At 46.4% G+C, this 21557-nt stretch overlaps 1 protein-coding gene across 10 annotated transcripts in view; it reads left to right on the top strand.

The window, feature by feature from the left end:
- PLCB1 (phospholipase C beta 1) overlaps positions 1–21557 on the top strand; it is a 653791-nt gene that overhangs the window by 504258 nt on the left and 127976 nt on the right. For all 10 annotated transcript variants that reach the window (XM_073339660.2, XM_073339659.2, XM_073339667.2 and 7 more), the window contains exons 16-19: positions 3674–3770; positions 16288–16372; positions 17551–17675; positions 19820–19974. In XM_073339660.2, coding sequence (XP_073195761.1) covers positions 3674–3770; positions 16288–16372; positions 17551–17675; positions 19820–19974 — 462 coding nt within the window. The remainder of the gene's footprint in view (positions 1–3673; positions 3771–16287; positions 16373–17550; positions 17676–19819; positions 19975–21557) is intronic.

The raw sequence follows: 21557 nt of genomic DNA, 5'->3' as shown, positions 1-21557 counted from the left end.
TGATTTTTCCAGGGACCTAGGTGAGGCTGACTGGCCTGTAGTTCCCCAGATCCTCCTCCTTCCCTCTTTTAAAGATTGGCACTACATTAGTCTTTTTCCAGTCATCCGGGACCTCCTCCAATTGCCATGAATTTTCAAAGATAATGGCCAACGGCTCTGCAATCACATCCACCAACTCCTTTAGCACCCTCGGATGCAGAACATCCAGCCCCATGTCCATATAAATCTGTGAAACTCCCATGAGGCTCATTAAGACTATTTCACATGTATTTCCTTTTGTCCCCTTGAAATTGCTCCTTCCCTCAATGAGTTTCACGACTTTCAGAGTGAATTTCATTGCTTAACACCCTGTTAACAAAAACAAACAAAAACGACTCCTTTCCTCTAGATGAGGAGCCTAAAGGGGATGAGCCAAGCCCCATATCAAAGGGAAATAGGCCAGATAATGTGCATATACAAATGAATAATGATCTATTGGACATTGATCCCACACCCACTAAAGTAAATGGTAAAGCTCCCATTGACTTTGCTGTGGCAGGTAACGGACACTTGGAGTCTTAGATATATAAAGTCTACTTTATAGAAATCCCACCAGTGACCTTTGCCAGCAGGCTGGCTAACCTAGTGAGGAGGGCTTTAAACTAGGTTCACCGGGGGAAGGAGACCAAAGCCCTGAGGTAAGTGGGAAAGCGGGATACTGGGAGGAAGCACAGGCAGGAATGTCTGTGAGGGGAGGGCTCCTGCCTCATACTGGGAATGAGGGGCGATCAACAGGTTATCTCAAGTGCTTATATACGAATGCACAAAGCCTTGGAAACAAGCAGGGAGAACTGGAGGTCCTGGTGATGTCAAGGAACTATGACGTGATTGGAATAACAGAGACTTGGTGGGATAACTCACATGACTGGAGTACTGTCATGAATGGTTATAAACTGTTCAGGAAGGACAGGCAGGGCAGAAAAGGTGGGGGAGTAGCACGGTATGTAAAGGAGCAGTATGACTGCTCAGAGCTCCGGTACGAAACTGTAGAAAAACCTGAGTGTCTCTGGATTAAGTTTAGAAGTGTGTGCAACAAGAGTGATGTAGTGGTGGGAGTCTGCTATAGACCACCGGACCAGGGGGATGAGGTAGATGAGGCTTTCTTCCGGCAGCTCACGGAAGCTACTAGATCGCATGCCCTGATTCTCATGGGTGACTTTAATTTTCCTGATATCTGCTGGGAGAGCAATACAGCAGTGCATAGACAATCCAGGAAGTTTTTGGAAAGCATAGGGGACAATTTCCTGGCACAAGTGCTAGAGGAGCCAACTAGGGGGGGCGCTTTTCTTGACCTGCTGCTCACAAACCGGGTAGAATTAGTGGGGGAAGCAAAAGTGGATGGGAATCTGGGAGGCAGTGACCATGAGTTGGTTGAGTTCAGGATCCTGACGCAGGGAAGAAAGGTAAGCAGCAGGATACGGACCCTGGACTTCAGGAAAGCAGACTTCGACTCCCTCAGGCAACAGATGGCCAGGATCCCCTGGGGGACTAACATGAAGGGGAAAGGAGTCCAGGAGAGCTGGCTGTATTTCAAGGAATCCCTGTTGAGGTTACAGGGACAAACCATCCCGATGAGTCGAAAGAATAGTAAATATGTCAGGCGACCAGCTTGGCTTAATGGTGAAATCCTAGCAGATCTTAAACATAAAAAAGAAGCTTACAAGAAGTGGAAGGTTGGACATATGACCAGGGAAGAGTATAAAAATATTGCTCTGGCATGTAGGAATGATATCAGGAGGGCCAAATCGCACCTGGAGCTGCAGCTAGCAAGAGATGTCAAGAGTAACAAGAAGGGTTTCTTCAGGTATGTTGGCAACAAGAAGAAAGCCAAGGAAAGTGTGGGCCCCTTACTGAATGAGGGACGCAACCTAGTGACAGAGGATGTGGAAAAAGCTAATGTACTCAATGCTTTTTTTGCCTCTGTCTTCACTAACAAGGTCAGCTCCCAGACTGCTGCGCTGGGCATCACAAAATGGGGAAGAGATGGCCAGCCCTCTGTGGAGATAGAGGTGGTTAGGGACTATTTAGAAAAGCTGGACGTGCACAAGTCCATGGGGCCGGACGAGTTGCATCCGAGAGTGCTGAAGGAATTGGCGGCTGTGATTGCAGAGCCATTGGCCATTATCTTTGAAAACTCGTGGCGAACGGGGGAAGTCCCGGATGACTGGAAAAAGGCTAATGTAGTGCCAATCTTTAAAAAAGGGAAGAAGGAGGATCCTGGGAACTACAGGCCAGTCAGCCTCACCTCAGTCCCTGGAAAAATCATGCAGCAGGTCCTCAAAGAATCAATCCTGAAGCACTTGCATGAGAGGAAAGTGATCAGGAACAGCCAGCATGGATTCACCAAGGGAAGGTCATGCCTGACTAATCTAATCACCTTTTATGATGAGATTACTGGTTCTGTGGATGAAGGGAAAGCAGTGGATGTATTGTTTCTTGACTTTAGCAAAGCTTTTGACACGGTCTCCCACAGTATTCTTGTCAGCAAGTTAAGGAAGTATGGGCTGGATGAATGCACTATAAGGTGGGTAGAAAGCTGGCTAGATTGTCGGGCTCAACAGGTAGTGATCAATGGCTCCATGTCCAGTTGGCAGCCGGTGTCATGTGGAGTGCCCCAAGGGTCGGTCCTGGGGCCGGTTTTGTTCAATATCTTCATAAATGATCTGGAGGATGGTGTAGATTGCACTCTCAGCAAATTTGCGGATGATACTAAACTGGGAGGAGTGGTAGATACGCTGGAGGATAGGGATAGGATACAGAAGGACCTAGACAAATTAGAGGATTGGGCCAAAAGAAATCTGATGAGGTTCAATAAGGATAAGTGCAGGGTCCTGCACTTAGGACGGAAGAATCCCATGCACCGCTACAGACTAGGGGCCGAATGGCTAGGCAGCAGTTCTGCGGAAAAGGACCTAGGGGTGACAGTGGATGAGAAGCTGGATATGAGTCAGCAGTGTGCCCTTGTTGCCAAGAAGGCCAATGGCATTTTGGGATGTATAAGTAGGGGCATAGCGAGCAGATCAAGGGATGTGATCGTTCCCCTCTATTCGACATTGGTGAGGCCTCATCTGGAGTACTGTGTCCAGTTTTGGGCCCCACACTACAAGAAGGATGTGGATAAATTGGAGAGAGTCCAGCGAAGGGCAACAAAAATGATTAGGGGTCTAGAACACATGACTTATGAGGAGAGGCTGAGGGAACTGGGATTGTTTAGTCTGCAGAAGAGAAGAATGAGGGGGGATTTGATAGCTGCTTTCAACTACCTGAAAGGGGGTTCCAAAGAGGATGGCTCTAGACTGTTCTCAATGGTAGCAGATGACAGAACGAGGAGTAATGGTCTCAAGTTGCAGTGGGGGAGGTTTAGATTGGATATTAGGAAAAACTTTTTCACTATGAGGGTGGTGAAACACTGGAATGCGTTACCTAGGGAGGTGGTAGAATCTCCTTCCTTAGAGGTTTTTAAGGTCAGGCTTGACAAAGCCCTGGCTGGGATGATTTAACTGGGAATTGGTCCTGCTTCGAGCAGGGGGTTGGACTAGATGACCTTCTGGGGTCCCTTCCAACCCTGATATTCTATGATTCTATGATTCTATATGCAATAAACACAAAGTCTTCCCTTGTCTCCTTGTTCTAGGGCACTGCTGGCAGTGAAGCCATGGCCACAGAAGAAATGTCTAACCTGGTGAACTACATACAGCCAGTGAAGTTTGAGTCATTTGAGATATCAAAAAGTAAGTAATCTAAATAGCCATAGCATGATTTTATACTGGGAATTACTTAGGAGGTCACTTTCTTATCCTCAGTCGGAATTATTTGAACATATCATGGGGCAGATCTTCAACCTGTGTAAATGCAGTTGTCATATCTTCATGGAAGTCAAGTAGACACCCGTAGAGGATCTGTCCCCATAGGTATAGGAGAAGAGACTGCTTAGAAAACTGATGACTCTCTGCTTTTCTCTCCTTAGTGCGTTGCATAAATCCTGTTAAGGGTATTAGGAATTACCCATATGTATCGAGGGACAATAGAGCCACATTCATTTTGAGATATGCACTGGTCTAAACATTCAGTTTTGTCTATGGTAAACGTTGGTACGCAGTGTGTGCGTCAGGTTCGACAAAGTTTCTGGAATTGAAAAAGTCTTTGCTTGTCAAATTAAATGTCCATGAATAAACAGGGTCAGAAAAGCGAGGCGTATTGTCAACCTTTGAACAACGAGATCGTGAGCATTGAGCGAGAAACAGCAAGTGCTTTTACGCTGTGCCCATGTTGCACGTACAACAGATAAAATATAAACACAGCGCTCACCTCTCATGTAAATCTATCTTTTCTACCACAGCCTAGGCTATAACTTCATCCCCTGCTGATTTTTCACTGATAAAGTCTTGCTGGGAATGCACATTGCAGCATCGTTAATAAACAGAACAGCAGCATTTCCCGTCTAGGAGCAGAACCCCCTACCATCTACCTGCCCTTTTTCATGGTGTTTTGACAGGATACAACATGTTCTTGACATTTCTTTTTTGTTAAAGCAGCCTATCGCATTTTCATTTTTAAGTCCTGGATTTATGAGGCCCTTGAAGACCAGGGTTATGGGTGCCTAAATCCATTACCTCTATACAAGATTTTACATCTACTGAGCCTTGTATTGCAGATGTTATGAGCATGATGGCAACTGCTTCATCAGAAGCAAATTAAGTAACTCCCCCAAACAAATATATTGAAATATTTAAAACTTCATTGTCAATATATGTATATATTTATATATCTTTGATTCCCATCCATCAGCTCAACAGCGACAATAGGACTGCAAGAAATCTTTACATCACTTTCTATCTTGAACCAACTTCATGGCTTCATTATAAAATATTTAAAACATTGTGTGTGTGTGTACTGGTCCAACTTATAGTAAGCTGTTTGTATTCAAGTTGCCTTTTTCTAATACTAAATTTTCTGTTGGATGCACATTTATACTCCCTGTAGAGGCTTTGAGTGGTTCCCCCCCGTCAGTGTCAGAGGGAATAGTCGGCTAGCCTCAGGAATTGACGCTCTTGTCCCTTCATGGTGGGTGGTAGCCAGGCCTGCAAGGCTTGAACCTGTCCAATGAGAGGCCGTGCCTGTCCTCGGCCCAAGGTGTATCCAAGGTATGTCATTTCCTGCCACACTTCCTTAGGTTGGTGGGCAGTTAAGCCCACAGGGCCCATACGACAGCCACCACCTGGTGGAGATGGTCCTCCTGGCGTCAGCTGTGTATCACCCCGTCATTGAGATATGCTGCAGTGTAGGAACCATGAGGCTACAGGAAAAGGCGATCCATCAGCCTCTGGAAGGTGGTGGGGGCCCCATAGAGACTGAAGGGCATCCAGAGAAACTGGTAGATCACAGTTGGCATGGCAAACGCTGTCTTCTCTCTCAGGCTTGGATTAAGGGGGATTTGCCAGCAGCCGTTTGTGAGGGGCGGTGATGAAGTGAGCTTCCCCGAGGTGGTCAAGCAATTCATCAATACGGGGTATTGGGTACGCATTGAATTTAGAGATCTTGTTTACCCTTTGTAAGTCGATGCAAAAGTGCAGGGTCACACCGTGGGAGGTGCCGCGTCACCTCACAACCATCACACCCCTGGGTTGGTCAGGATGGCATGGTGGACAAGAGTGGTCTGGCCAGGTAGAGCAGTGAAGGTCTTAGGGAAGGCCTTCAACAGGCTTCAAGCCTGCCTCTGTTGCTCCTTGGTGAGGGTATCCCTGAGTTGTGGTTCCTCTGGGCCGATTGCCCAGGTCTGGCTCAGTAGAGTAAGGGACAATCAATAGATGCCCCTGCTCTTGCGAAGTCTTCAGGAAGTTGACAAGATAGAGCTGTTTTTTCTTCTGCCAGTCCAGTTGCTGAATTTCATACACAACTGGCCCCACCCGACAGATTACTTTGTACAGCCCCGCCAGGGGGCCAGGAGCTTGTACTCCTCAGAGGGTAGTAGGAGCAGGACCCGTTCACCAACTTCAAAGGTCTGAAACTGTGCCCCCTGGTTATAGCTTCCCTCCTGGGTCCCTTGGGCAGCTTGCAGGTTTTCTTTCGCCAGAGTCCCGGCATGGTTCAGGCACTCCTGGCACTGGAATACATATTGTACGAGTCTCTGGGCCTGCGATGGTGAGTACTCCCATGTCTTACACATCAGGTTGAGCAACCCAGTAGTCCGCCAACAACTACAGGGCTCGTAATTTTTTCGACAGGCTGCTTGTGGGCACCGGACTCTCCCATGCAGATCTGGCCAAAGGTACAGTCCATCAGGGGACATTCCTGCTGCAAGTGTCCAAAACTGCCACAGGAGAAACAGGGTCCTAGCTGGGGATGTCTGAGCCAGGTCTCCTGGTTCAGCGAATGTGTGTGCGAGGGGAGGGGTGGGGGCGTCCTCAGGTTCTGAGGTCCCGCTCAATGCATCGGGTTTGCGTGTCAGGGTTCAGTGCCACCTCGTCTGCCATGACTCCTCAGGGTCAACCTAGAGTTGGCTCATGAGCCAGAACTTTCTCCAGGCTTGTCAGGGTTGACCCCAATATCGTGGCTTGGGCCTCTGGCCTGACAAGGGCCTCTGCTGCCAAGAAGTCCTCCATGAGGGTGACTGCCACACTTAAAGTAGTGGGGCAGTGTTGGAGCATCCAGGACCTCCCTCAGGGTGGGAGGATGTGGGTGAATTGTTCCAGCGTGACCTGTTTGGCCACCTCGGCGACAGAATGCTGATTGGTCTGGAGCCACCACCAGCAGCTGTCCTTCAGCTCCTGTCATATCCCCTGAATCTGGGGTCAGGCACGTGGTGGGTACCCCTTCCCCGGAACCGGACAGAACATCTCTGGGGTGATGTCCAGCATGTTAAGCACTGTGACCTTTACTTGCCCATAATCCCGGGCCTCTTCGATGAGGAGCCCACAGTAGGCCGATTGGGCCATCCCTGTTAGATATGTGGCCCACTCCTCAAGGGGCCCCCGGGTGGCCGAGGCGACCCTCTCAAATGTCATGAGAAAAGCCTTGGGGTCATCTTCGGGTCCCATCTTTGCTAGCCATACAGGAATGGTAAGCACAGCAAGGGTTGTTTCCCCAGAGGGGCTAGGGCCACTGTGACCAGGCAGCAGGGCAGCCAGCTCTTGCAGGCACTGCTGCTGTTGTTCCCGATGCTGGGTCCCCAACTCCTAGAGCAACTGTCGCTGCTGACCTGCCAGCTACTTCATGAGTTGCTGTTGATGTTGCAGCTGGGTTGCCTGCTGTTGCTGCTGGCTCTCCGGCAGCCACTTATCCAGTTTCTCGACCACATGGCCAGAGACGGTTGCTGGGAGGTCTTTGGGGCATCCTCAGCCCCTTGCCTCAGGGGTTGGGTTGGTGCCCACCTTCTCCACCAAGTGTAGCGACTTTGAGTGGTTCCTTCCTGTCAGCATCCAAGGGAGGCCACTCCGCCTTGCTATGCCACCTAGCTGCTGAGAGCCAATCGACAGGGGATTAGCACAGTAAATCAGTAAAGAGTCTCGGGCTCTGGTCCCTCGGGACAGAGCAGTGGGCTGTCTTTAGCCCAGCTCTCCGGCTGGGGCAGACAATCGCCACAGTCAGGCTCAAGCCCTCTGGGCAGGACAGAGCAATAGCAGTCTGTAGCCAGCCTTCTGTCTGGGGCAGACAGCATCTAAACACAGATGAATGGCCTAAAATAAATAGGCTGCCACCCCAGGGGTGAGGTTGGCAGCAGGGGGTAGGGAGACCCAGGCCCACCCTACTCCACTGGGTCAGCAGGGATCCTGCCAAAACACGCTGACCATGGTTTAAGCACCACAACCGGACTAATGTCTGATTTCCCTGGACTACTTCCTAACCCTGTCTCCTCATAGGGCGTCATTTCTCACGGGTCCTTGGCACATGGCTGTTCCAGCAGCTCCTCAGGATGTTCCTTCAGGGGTCCGGCAGGGGTTGGTATAACATGGTCCCTGGCTCAGGGGCCAGCAGCAAGGCAGAGGTGTCTGACTCCTTCCCTGGCTCTCTCTTAACTGAGCCGGAAGCCCTGCCTCTTATACTTCTTGTTCTGCCCCTCTGCTTCCAGAACAAAGGGCGGGCCTGACCTGGCTTCACCCGCCCCCCCGGGGGCCGGGAATGGTTCCTCCCTGTGAACGTCGGCGGGAGGCCACTTTGCTTCTCTACACTTCCCTTAACACTAATAGGAGTTATGTGTACACATTATGGGGAAAAATATTCCTCCTAGAAAGAAAGCTAAATGGGTGAGGGAACTCTTACTTTGAAGCCTACCAACCTTTCTGAACAATATGATGTATCTGTTGTCAAAAATCTGGGCATGACATTTATCTCTCACATGCTCTTACCCTAACTGAGTTCTACCTCTTGTAAGGAACAGTATGTGCAGATTTAACACAGCAGGTTTTAACTCTGAGCTTTGATCCAAACATATTTTATTCTCATTTGAGTACTCCTTGCATTATAACATTGGGGTGAGTATTTATGGTGTTCAAGTATAAAAAGACATTATTGTTAGGGTGTTATATATTGGTTAAAAGTGGCCTGGGTGGCAGGATGCCAGGCTGCATTGCTAACTCTGCCTCTGACTTACTCAGTGACCTCAGGGAAGTCCACTAAAGATTAATGCAAAGGGGGGGGATTAAATCAAGCTTTTTTAATTTAAATTGATTTTTAAACATTTGAAATGACTTTTCATTTGTCTTGCTCATTCTTTACTTTCTTCCCATTTTGTAGTTTTAAATTGCAAAAGTGTTTTGTACTTGTTTCTTTCCTAGTTGTTAGTAAAATTTCAAATTTTACAAAGATTTTTTTTTCTGTTAAGAAGTTTCACACTTAAAAAGCTTATCTGAATTGAAAAAGACACATCCAGGGCCTCGTTACCATCTTTACTGTGAGAAAACACAAACTCAAGAACATCACCACAACATAATTAAGCAAATCACACATGCTATATTCGCAACCAGACCAACCTTCCAATATATTGAACTTACACAAGTCACAAAATCTGAAATGCTTCGAACAGGCCACTCTCGTCCATTAAGATTTGCTCTTTGAAGTCAACGGGTTCCTAAATCACCTTGGTGCCTAACTATGGGCTTAGCAGCTGACCTTTGGGCTCCTATTTGTGAAAATTTTGGCCTGTGTGTATAAACACGTTCACAATAATTTTGTTTAATGTAGTGGAAGCCTACTTAACTCCCCATTGTTAACACTGAAGCACCTTTGTATTGAAGTGAAAAAGATTGTATGCCACTAAGATAAAAGTTTTTAATAAAAATACAGTTTTAGCTCCTGATACTGCAAACACCAAGGCATGTGCTTAACCTTAAACAATCCCTTGAAGTCAGTAGGATTGTTCATGTGAGTAAAGTTATGTCACTCTGTCAATGCAGGATAAAGGCCTTAATTTTCAATATTTTGTTTTTTGCCAGTAGCAGTTTTGTTAGGTTCAAATAAGATACCGCACCAGGAGTCACATTTATGAAAAATCCAGCATGTATCTGTGATGGGGTCTGTGATGGGGTCTGTGATGGGGTGCAACCTGGACTGTGAATAGCTGAGCCCTTGGTGGGTCACCTCTCACGCTGTGATGCTGATGTCAAATTACAAACCTCTGATATGCACTGCACTTACACAGCCATCCATAGGCACAGACACACCCAACTGAGTTACATGAATGACTTCCCGGTCACTCATGAACCATCAATAAGGAAGCTCCAGCCAATTCCCCTCAGCTCCCTAGCCTTGTATCCCGGAACTGTACTGAGTTGCACTAGTCAGAAACCTGGCCAATGTAAGCTCATTACCTTGTTCACCACTCTGACAAAAGGATAGTGGGCGTGCAACTGCCCTTGTTGACCTGAGCTGAGTTTTCCCAAGCACTTCAACCAAAACACACTGTTTTAGGTAAAATATAAAACAGATTTAATAACTACAGAAGGATAGCATATAAGTGGTAGGCATAAAGGTGAGAGATAGTTTACCTTAAGAAAATCAAAAGTAAATATGCATTCTAAATCCTAAACTTTTAGTCTAAGCAAGAGTTGAATCATACAGTGCCTCACCCTGACAAATGGTACAAGCAGGTACAGTTCCTCAATACACAGGCTACGACTACATTCCAGCCTTGGTCCACCCTTCCCCCGTTCATAGTCTTTGTCTTCCAGACATTCTTCCAGGGGGAAATATGCCAAGTGATGATGTCACTTCCCCTCTCTTATACTTTCTTCCAGGTTGCTGGAAAGATCCTTGCTCTAACGGAAGGATCAGGCAGTCCCCATTGGTCAAGAAGTCTCCATTGCCTACCTGCTATAGGAGTCTCTGGGATAGTGGATTCTTTTCTTGGTGGATGTTGATGAGCTATTAATGCTGTCTGGCTATTGATGGCTACTCCTTTGTTGTAACTGAAAGGCTGTTGTGGATGTTCCCAACCTCACAACATATGTCAGTAATACATAGAGCAATACTTCATAACGTCACATATAATGACAGCACATACAATCCAACAGGATATTCATGTTCAACAGACTAAGACTTTAAAAGTACAGTAATTTAAACTGATTATTTAAGCAGAGAACAGCACAAATCCATTCTCACCCACTCCTTTTCACACTGCAGCTCTCTTTAACCTCTGCATGTCTGCTTCCCCATTCATAAAAGTGGGGACAATAATACTTATCTCCCAAGGGTGATGTAAGGCAGAATTAAACTTTGTCAAGTGATTTGAGACCCTTGCCCTAAAGTGCAAAGCATCCCTATGGAAATAAATGTCTCTGCACGAATGTATCCTGTTCATATGGCCAATTTCTATCCTTCCTAATTTGACCAAAAATACCCATTATTATTATTATTATCATTGTCATTGTTATTAATTGTACAGCTGATTAAATGCTCAGCCATTTCATAACCGTGAACATAATTTGCAATTGCCAGCTCCTCCATTCCTGTGGGCATTTCCCTTTGGTGAAAGAAAGGGCATGGCTAAAAGATACCATATGCCACAAACCCTAACACAATACATCTTAAATAGAAGAAACAGAGATGCTGCTTTTCCTTCCTGGGCGCATTAGAACTTGAAGGCTCTGTCTTTCTCAGCCTTTCCACTGAGGTTATATGGAAGTTGAATAGCCACATGGGGGTTAAAAAGCCAATGGTCATATCATGACAGGATTTAAAAATACTCATTACAAGGAAAGTTCATTGTGGAAGAGGACAAATGTGATTACACAAACAGAGACTTCAGGTGTCTGGCTAGTAGTTTCTAAAGAAAGAGGGTGTTGGAAGAAGACCTCGGTGAGTTCCAGTAGCTTGCTGCTGAACAATGCACAAAGCACCCATCCCAGCAGCAAGGAGCATAGAGCTGAAACAATCCAGCTTGTAGGACGGTCCCTACCCTGAGTACAGTCAGGCTTTGTTTTGGTGTATATGGCAGGTGCGTAGGAGCATTTCTCAGCCAGCTGCATTAGCGTTGTTAGCCTTCACCAAAGCAGTGGGTGCTAAGGAGGGATTTGAACAAAGAGAAGGGGGTGGCCTTGGGCAGCATGGGAAAAACCCCACAAAGATTAAAGTGAGGAAAGAAAACAAGGGGTGTGGTGAGGCAGCAGGCAACGGTGCTGCAAAAGGAGTGAGGACTCAGTGAAGATTTAACACCCGATGGAACCTGCAGTGATCCTGGTGCACTGTAGCCTTTGCGCCTATAAAACTGTCCTGAGAATAGTTTCCACCATCTGGTTTTGCTGCTCCTCTGCCAGCAGCTCTCTCTCCCCCCGTGCTGTGCGCACGAATACAGCTCCTTCACCTGTGGGGGTGGAGTTCGCCTTCTGGCTCCCTCTAAGAACGGGGAGAGTTTTCACCTACCTCTACTATCTCTCCGCAGGAGCAGGGAAAGCTCTTGTTCAGTTTTTGCCTGCTTCCACTTGGCTTCCTGTTCTGATTGCACAAAGCAGACCAGGTCGACTCTGCGCCTCTTCAATCCACGGGTGACTGCAACAAAATTACTTCTAAGACCAACGTGGGTCAATTGCCCTCCACTGTGCCTCTGGCTTGTACTTTGCCTCTGAGACCTTTGTGAGGCACCAGAGCTCATTCAGATGTGACACACATACACTCACTAATTGCTTCATTTCAAGAGAGGTGCCAAGGCATTTGGTGGAGGGGAATCAGCTCTCAATAGTGTAGGCACTTCTGTGCAAGCGACATGGCTTAGAATTTGCTGGAATGAAAGGCTTTTTTTCTGAGGGGTCTGTGCCTCGTGTGCAAGACTAATTTGGGGCGAAAATTTAAAGGAGAACTTACTTAAGCCACAGGGGTTTTGACCTGGGTTTTCCATTTCAGGAGGCTATTCCGCTGCGTAGAAAGGATCCGCAAAAGTATCACTTGAGGGAGTAACAGACACAAAAGAAAAGGGAGATTTCCTTTTTAAGTTGAATATGCAAATTGCAACCAGCTCTATGCATTTAGCCCAATCAAGCCATGAGCTTAGGCTGTCTCTCCCCTCCTGCTGTGACTGTTTTATGGCAGGTAAGAGGTCTGGGCCAGTGTAAAGGATCCCTAAAAACTCTGGATCAGCCCAGGGGGTAGGAATGGGGACAGGGCCATAGCACATAGCGCTGTAAAGATTCTAGCCCACAATTGCAGGTCACTGTAACTTGGAGAGATTCTGAGGCTGACCTAAGTTACACCGGGGGCTTCTCCAGTCCCTGCAACTTTCTAAAATCAACTGTATGCAAAGGTGGCTTAAAGCCACCAGAAGCCTCCTACTTTTGTGCAGTAAGTTCTGTGCTTTGCTTCTCAGAGTATATTTACACAGCTGAAAAAAGCCCATGGCAGTGAGTCTCAGAGCCGAGATCAATGGACCCTGGCTCCTGGGACTCGCACTACAGGGCTAAAAATTGCAGTGTAGAGACATTCCCACTTGGGCTGGAGCCCAGGCTCCGAGACGCCTCCCTCCTCGCTGGGTTTCATCCAAACCCAAACGTCTACCCTGCTCTTTTTAGCCCTTTCGCCTTGATCAACTGACTCGGGCTCTCATACTTGCTGCCCCAGGTCTTTTTTTGTGTGGTGTTGACTTACCCATAGAGCAGTGGTTCTCAACCTATCTACCATTGTGGGCCACATTCACACAATATATATATTATCTGTATGGCCCTGAGGATGTCACCTGGGCCTCAGTTGTGTGCTGATTGGGCCATGGGTTGAGCGCCACTGCCTTAGAGGGATAGCGTAGAATCTCACCCTTACTGGGTTACTGGGACAAGCTTTTTAGTCAGGCTCATGCATTTCTCCTGTGCATGAGCTGATGGCTGAAATGTTCAGGAAGAAAGTTCTTTCTACTATGCCCAGCATTTCCTGGTGGCTGGGTACCTCATGGTCTGTATGGAACTCGTTGCCACAATGTACCAGTGACACCAGGAACTTTTTTTTGAAGAGGGACTAGATACTTATATGGAAAGTGAGACCATCCACAACTATATTGGGCAAACAGTTTAGGAGGGATATAAGCTCTCTTGCTTCAGAGCATGATCCAGCCTCGAACTTCCTGGAGTTGGGAAGAAGTTTCTTATATGGACAGGTTATTCCATTACAGGATTATTTACTCCTTCCTCTGGAGCATCTGGCACGCCTACTGTAGGAGACAGGCTACTGGGTTAGAGAGTGTACTGGGATGATCCTGGATGGCAGTTCCCATGTCCCTATTTGATTCATAAGCAAACTTTCTTTATCAGCTATTTCCTTACTGTGGCTGTAGGAATGTAGCAACATAAGATTTGTCATATCCCATTACACAATGGGTCATAACTTGGGCTACAGATTTGTCATGGTGGTCACGCAACTGGTGAATTTGGTTAAACTCCTTGGAGTCTTGGCAATGGCTGTAAGACTACATCTGATTGGGCCCGAAACCTAGTGTCGTTGAGCTAGGCTACATCACTTGGATTTGTCCCATCCACCCCTCAGAAGAAGGAGGAGCAGATGGGCCAAACTGGAGTGGCACTGCAACCCCATGTGCCAGGTCAGAACATCGGCAGTGGGGATCTGGATACAGCCTTGTGGAATAGAATGAATCCAGGGTGGACTTGCTCTCCAAACCCCATGCTCTGGGCTTCAGCTTTCACCACTTGTACTATACTGTTGTGTACTGCATTCTTTGGTGACCTTTCCATGACTTACCATTTTTCCCCAAACCTCTGCTGTGAAATTTACTAACAGTGGCCATGCCAAAATCATACCCTTCTTCATGACATTTCCCTCACTTTTAACACCCAGCTGACAGCAATTGTACCCTGGGCTGCTGCGGTAGCGAACTCCATAGGATGAGCAAGCGCTGTGCAAAGAAGTCTAGTCCTTTTTATTCCTGACAGCTCTTTATTCTAGTGCTCGCTATTATGCTGTGGTGGCTAAGGTGTGGAAATAGTTTCCTTATTTAAACCTTGTTTTCATACACTCCTGTCTTTACAAAACATTCATTTTTTCAAAGTGAAACTGTCTCCGGTTTGTGTATCAAGGTGATTCTTTTTTAAAGTGTGAACACAGTTTTTTTCAGTCTTATTTGAGTTGAGAGAATGAAAAAGAATTGCATGTGCCCATTCGAAAACAATTGTCTCATGCTTTTATCCAAGGAAAACACCTTGGAACCTTATAACCTGAACTTTTTTTTGCTATAAATACATAGAGCTAGATTTAGGTGCCAAAAGTTGCAGATAGGCATCAAGTGGGATTTTCAAAAAGGGCTTAAGCAAGTTAGGCACAGAACTCCCATTGACTTTCAAGGGAGTTTGGCACCTAACTCACTTAGGCACTTCTGAAAATCCCTCTTGATGGCTATCTGCAATTTTTGATACATAAATACCTTTGTAAATCTGGGCCATAGTCTGTCATGAGTGTACCAAATATATTAACAAATGTATTGGTTTGACGGTTAGGGATGTTTAAAAGTGCATCATTGCAGAACCCAAGTAGAGAAATGTGTTAACTTTTAAGCAGCTCACGTGTCCATCCCAACTAATTGCCTCATGAGATGCCTGGTTAACTAAAATTATCTCAATCTCTGGGGGCTTTTAAAAGCTTTCATAGATTCCAAGGCCAGAAGGGACCATTGCGATCATCTAGTCTGACAGGCTAAATAGCTCCCCCAAAATAATTCCTAGAGCAGATCTTAAAAAAAAAATTCCAATGTTGATTTTAAAATTACCAGACTCACCATGACCTTTGGTATATTGTTCCAGGTGTTAATCCAAAGGTTTGGCCCTAATTTACTACCCAAATTCTAGCAGCATTTCTTCATCCACAATGTATTTTGATTTAGTCCCAGAGTTTTGTGCTGCCTGTGTTTCGGCATCATTATCTTTTTGCATAATCTTCCCAGTCCTTGATAAGATTGGTGCACAATTTACTAATGCTGCACTCTGCCTAGAATGAAACACCTTTACTGTACCTCAGTAAACAAGGTCGGCGCTCTTCTTTTCATGTCGTGGAAAATCATAGCTTTGGGAATAGCATGACTGCCACTGCTGCTCAGCTTGTGCTTATTTTTTATTAATCCTGAAGAGCAAGAAAATGGGGGATTAAGACAGTTGACAGGACACTGTACTTCTGACTGGCATCTTCGACATTTTCCATCCTCGGCTTGGATGCTGCCAGTAGAGATACTGGAAAAGCTAGCAGAGGCCTGCAGTAAGCAGGAGAGAACTGGACAATGTTTGCACTCCAGTGTGTGCTTGCATTTTACCTCAGCACTCCCCCTTCCCCGTTCATGAGATCAGTCACCCCCCTAGCTCTACATGGGATTTGCTGCTCTTAAAGTGGGGTTAGTGCTGTGTCTAACCCTAATGAATGTTTTCAAACGCTGGAGGCTCCTGGGCTCAGAAACTTTTGTTTTGTTTTCCTTTTGTTTGTGGTTTTAATTTCCCCAAACGTGTGGCTTTGTCAAGCATTTTAATTTTAAATATTTTTTAAAAGAATGGAAAAGGGAAATGTTGGAAATCATTTGATGATATGAACGGTGGTGTGAAATAGGTAAGTCTATGAAGAGCAGATGGAATATAGGCACTGCGATGAACCCATTAAATTGCAGCTCTACTGTATGTCAGCTTGAAAGTTTGTCTCTTTCACCACGAGAGGATGATCCAATAAAATATATTACCTCACCCACCTTGTCTTACAATATCCTGGGACCAATATGGCTACAGCAACCTGGCAAACAACAAAGTTTTATCTAATCTATCACTGTTTTCCCCCTTTGAATTACAGAACGCAACAGGAGTTTTGAAATGTCTTCCTTTGTGGAAACCAAAGGGCTTGAGCAACTCACAAAGTCTCCAGTGGAGTTCGTGGAGTATCCTTGGCATTCAGAAAGATACACCATGTGCTTTTGTAAATCTGAGTAAGAGCCGTTATGGTTCTTCATTGGGCTTTGGAGACATGAGTTTGGGAAATTTGGAACCTAGCCTAACTTTGTTAGCTCGATTACCTCTTCCATTAGCAAAGAGAGCTGGCCTCTCATGAGACCTCATTGAGTTTTAGAGTGAATTCTTGTGATGTGGATTAAGGGCAAAAGGGATCATCTTAAAATACAGATTGAAGGTCTGGGGAGGAAGAGTGAGTCAAATCATTAGTGAGCATGTGGGAAAACAAAGCAATGGTAATTTGTTATATAAAATGATAGAAGATAAATTAAAACAAAGGAAAATATGTCAGAGAGAGATCATCTGGGTAACTCAGTACTTTGCATAGTCTTATGGGAGATCCGATTTTGATTCCTGGTCACAGCTGATTCTTTCCTGACTGCCAGGAGCTAGCTGCACTGATTTGTTTTTTGGAGAAAAATAACTAAAGGGGAGTGCTTTTCGGTTTAATGGCTCTCAGTGTATGTCATTGTCTCCTTTGAAGCCTACAATTTACAAAAATGGATCCAGGTACAATATGGCCTTACGGAACATTAACTGAGAGCAACTTCTACATCTAGACTGCAATGTATTCCCATATCTAAAATTTGTGGAGTGGCCATTTGACGCTCAGGCTCGCTACACCAGTTTACTCACCATTGCTTTCTCTATGTGGAGGCTAAATCTGAAACTCGTGTGAGGAGAGCACTTCCTTCTTAACTGGGCTCTCCTCAGTCCAGCTCTAGAAGGATTGTTACTGCTGGCTAGTTTCTGTAGAGGCAATTTAGGACCATATTAGATTATTTACTGTGTAACTGAAGTTACACATATATTGTCTTCTCAGATCCACACTTGCCCTTGCTTTTCCCCTGCTTCTTTAGAGTCTGTTAGCCCTCACAGGAACAAAAGGAAAGTATGTAACGTATCATTTTATAACCTCAACTTAGACACCTGAGTATTTATATAGACCAGCCACCCTCCCAAGAACGTGAATCTGTGAATATAGTATGTTTGGAGAACTCCACTAAGCAACCTACTATTGTTCTGTAAAGAGCATCTACATTTAATGACTGAAAGTATATATAATTATTTTGCCAAATGCACTGTCTCTTAACCACTCACCATCTAGATATAACAAAAGGCAGCTTAGCCGGATTTATCCAAAGGGAACACGTGTAGATTCCTCAAACTACATGCCGCAAGTCTTCTGGAATGCTGGCTGTCAGTTGGTGGCTCTTAACTTCCAAACTGTAGGTAAGTCTCAGCTTTTTCTTGGTTTAGTGAGCTGTACGTGCCACTTTTTCAATAGGTTCTGTTATTGGGAGCCAAGAGAGTTGTTTTGTTCAACAAAAGACGTTGGGCTATTGACCAGTTCTACGAAGCTGTTTGTTCATGAGCCCAAGTTATTCTCAAATTCATTAGCATATTATACCGTAATGCAGCATGCGCACAGTGGTCATCTTAAAGAGCCATCATTTACCAACCACTACATATTGCAGTTTCTCATATGCAGTTCTGCAAATATTCGCTTGTTAATAGCAGCCCCTTTATATTGCGTAATGAACTGAAAATATAACTAACTTTCCGCCAGTCTCCAGAAATAATTATTATTAATCATTTTATTGCAAGTAACACCTGGATTCAAATGTTCTTGGCACTGTACAAAATGACAAGGCCAGATTTTCATAGGCGGGCCCAATGGGAGCATCCCGTGAAATGCATTTTTGCTGCTCCCACAAACACCTGCATGCACATGCACAGAAGGGAAATTGTACCATATCGGTGCCTATGTCTCATTGAAAGTCAGCTAGGGTTACCAACTTTCTTCTCCCACAAAACCGAACACCCTTGCCCCACCCCTTCTCCGAGGCCCCACCCCACACTCACTCAATTCCCACCCCCCCATCGCTCACTCTCTCCACCCTCACTTGCTCATTTTCACCTGGCTGGTTCAGGGGGCTGGGGTATGGGATGGGGTGAGGGCTCCATCTGGGGGTGTTAGCTCCGGGGTGGGGACAGAAATGAGGGGTTCAGGGTACTGGAGGGGGCTCCGGGCTGGGGCAGGCGGTTGGGGTGTGGGGCGGATGAGGACTCTGGCTGGGGATGCAGGCTCCGATGTGGGGATGGAGATGAAGGGTATGGCATGTAGGAGGGTGCTTCAGGCTGGGACCAAGGGGTTCACAGGGCAGGAGGGGGATCAGGGCTGGGGCAGGGGGTTGGAGTGTGTGGGCGGGGAGAGTAAGGGCTCCGGCTGGGGGTGCAGGCTCTGGGGTGGGGCTCGGGATGAGGGGTTTGGAGTGCAAGAGGGTGCTCCAGGCTGGGATTGAAAGGTTTGGAGGATGGGAGGGAGATCAGGGCTGGGGCTCAGGCAGGGGGTTGGGGCCCAGGAGGGGGTCAGGGGTACTGGCTCCAGTTGGTGCTTTCCTCAAGCAGCTCCCAGAAGCAGCAGCATGTCCCCCCTCTGGTTCCTATGTGGAGGGGCAGCCAGGCAGCTCTGCGCGCTGCCCCATCTGCAGGCACTGTCCCCACAGCTCCCATTGGCCTCGGTTCTGCCAATGGGAGCTGCAGGGGCGGCACTTGGGGGGGCAGCGTGCGGAGCCCCCTGGCTGCCCCTATGCATAGGAGCCAGAGCGGGGACATGCCTGCTGCTTCCCAGGAGCTGTGCTGTGCGGAGGCTAGCAGGGAGCCTGCCAGCCCCGCTGTGTGGCGGAGCCAACCAGATAGTCAATGGCCCAGTCAGTGGTGCTGACCAGAGCTGCAAGGATCCCTTTTCGACCAGGTGATCTGGTCGAAAAGCAGACATCTGGTCACCCTAAAGTCAACAAGACTTAGAAGCCTAACTCACTTTTGAAAATGAGACATATCCAAGTCACTTAGGCTCTTTAATGCTAAGCAGAGCAACACGTAAGTATCTTTAAAATCTAGGCCTTAGGGTCTTTCGAAAATGTTATCCCACAACACAGGAATGGGTTACCTAGGGAGGTAGAGGAATCTCCATCCTTAGATGGAGTTTTTAAGGCCTGGCTTTACAAAGCCCTGGCTGGGATGATTTAATTGGGGTTGGTCCTGCTTTGAGGAGGGGATTGGACTAGATGACCTCCTGAGGTCTCTTCCAACCCTAATCTTCTATAATTCTATCATTCTATCTTCTGGAACATCTCTAGAGAATTCCCTCCTCTTACAGAGAGAATCCAAGATGGTGGCCACTGAGGACTGTGTGAGTGAAACTTGAGTCTTTCAGTGAAATATTTCCTGAAACCTAGGTTTAAGTGACAGCAGTGCTCAAGAAATAGCTGTTTATTTGCATTGCCCTTAGTCATATTACTGCAGTTATACTTGTTTTTGTATATTTGATACTTATCCAGAAGTTAATTCCTCGTGATATTTTTATTGCCTAGATTTGTCTATGCAAATAAACATGGGGATGTATGAATACAATGGCAAAAGTGGTTACAGGCTAAAGCCAGAGTTTATGAGAAGACCAGACAAACATTTTGACCCATTTACTGAAAGTATTGTGGATGGAATAGTAGCCAACACGTTGTCTGTGAAGGTATGTACACAGTTGTTGAAAATTCTGTTTATGTTAGAACCTGGACATATTTCTGTTTTATCTGGAGCCCTGGCAGATCTTCTTTAGCTGTGTCTGCACTGCAGTCAGGAGGTGTGATTACAACACGCGTAGGCATACCCAACCTAGCTTTAATCTAGCTAACTTGGATACTGTGGCAGAGACGCTCACCACCAGCGCTGCCTAGTGGTCAGGCTGGGATGTGGCAGGTGGTCTTCCGGGCATCCCCCTTTCTTACTGCTGCTTCACCCTGCAGTCGTCTGTCTTTCTGGTGACTCTGCCCTCCAGCCAGGTCATGTATTCAAGTCTGTCCCTTTCAGGGTATGTATAGAGTCCAACAATGGGGGAGCCTTCAGGATTAAGCAGGATGCTCAGGACTCTACCCCTTGGGTCAAGATCTCACAGCCCAGACCCTTTTATCTTCAGGGGTTTCTCCCCACATCAGGAATAGGCCTCTGTAGTTGCCCCTCTGCAGAGGTTGGTAGGGAAGCCCAGGCCCACACTGTCAACTGGGCTCCGATCCAGGGCCCAGTGGCAGGCAGCTAAATCCTGAGATTCTATGCGGCTGCCTCCCTGGGTCACTTCCTACCAGGCCCCTCTCTTCTCAACAGCTAAAGTAAAGAACTAAAACACAAAGATAAAGTCTTTGGCTTTCAGAGAGTCACAGGTCCCTTCTCTGTTGGCTCGGTCAGGTCACCATAGCCAGGTCTCAGGAAGCAAGAGCTCCATGGTGCTCCTTCTCACAAGCTCAGAGTATAGGTCAGCTCACCTCCACAGCCTGCCTGCCAGTGCCACTAAGCTACTGTGTTCCCCTTTGTAAGTTCTTCCTCCAGCCAGTGCAGGTGTGGCAGGTGTGGTGGAGCAGAGCTGCCTGGGCCCAGGGCATCTCTTTAATCTGTACCTTTCCAGTGTGAGGTTTGTACACCCCATCACAGGGACCAACCGCAGTGAAGGTGCGGCTTCACAGGCTTCAGCATGGCCCGTACAAGCCCACCCAGAACCCTGGGCACTTACTTGGACAGCTAGCCCCCGCTGAAGTCTGTGCTGCCATGGCTACACTATTGGTACTCACTCTAGCTAGATTCAAGCTAACTCATGTCTACATGTGCTGAAGTCACACCTCCAGTTGCAGTGTAGACATACTGTAAATTGAGACAATGAGATACGTTTAATTTGCAGTGGGGCATATTTAATTTTTAAACTCAACAGTATCTAAATTCATAAAAAAAACAGAAGCTCAAATTTTGAAGGAATATTGCCTATTAAGTAAATTTGCTTGTGTTTTGTTTTTAATTTCCTTTCCAATCCCTTTTCTTTTCATCACATAAGACTTCCCAGGAAACTGATGTATTTAAGAAGAGGTTGAAGATTTTTAAGCTTTTGTTTATGAAGTGCTGTATTTCAAATAGTGTAACCTTAAAAACATCCCTAGTCCATGCTAAATGCTAACTTGCACTGAGATGACCAACAGAGCATGCTGCTTAGTGTAAATTAATACAATAACAGGTTTTTGCAATGAGACCAGGAAGTTATAAAAGTCATGGTTTCGTACCGAGAGTTACAAA

Source organism: Lepidochelys kempii, chromosome 3 (assembly GCF_965140285.1).
Source record: "Lepidochelys kempii isolate rLepKem1 chromosome 3, rLepKem1.hap1, whole genome shotgun sequence".
In the NCBI taxonomy this organism is placed as follows: Eukaryota; Metazoa; Chordata; order Testudines; family Cheloniidae; genus Lepidochelys; species Lepidochelys kempii.
The sequence above is the reverse complement of the archived record's forward strand: the minus strand, read 5'-3'. Positions and strand labels throughout refer to the sequence as shown.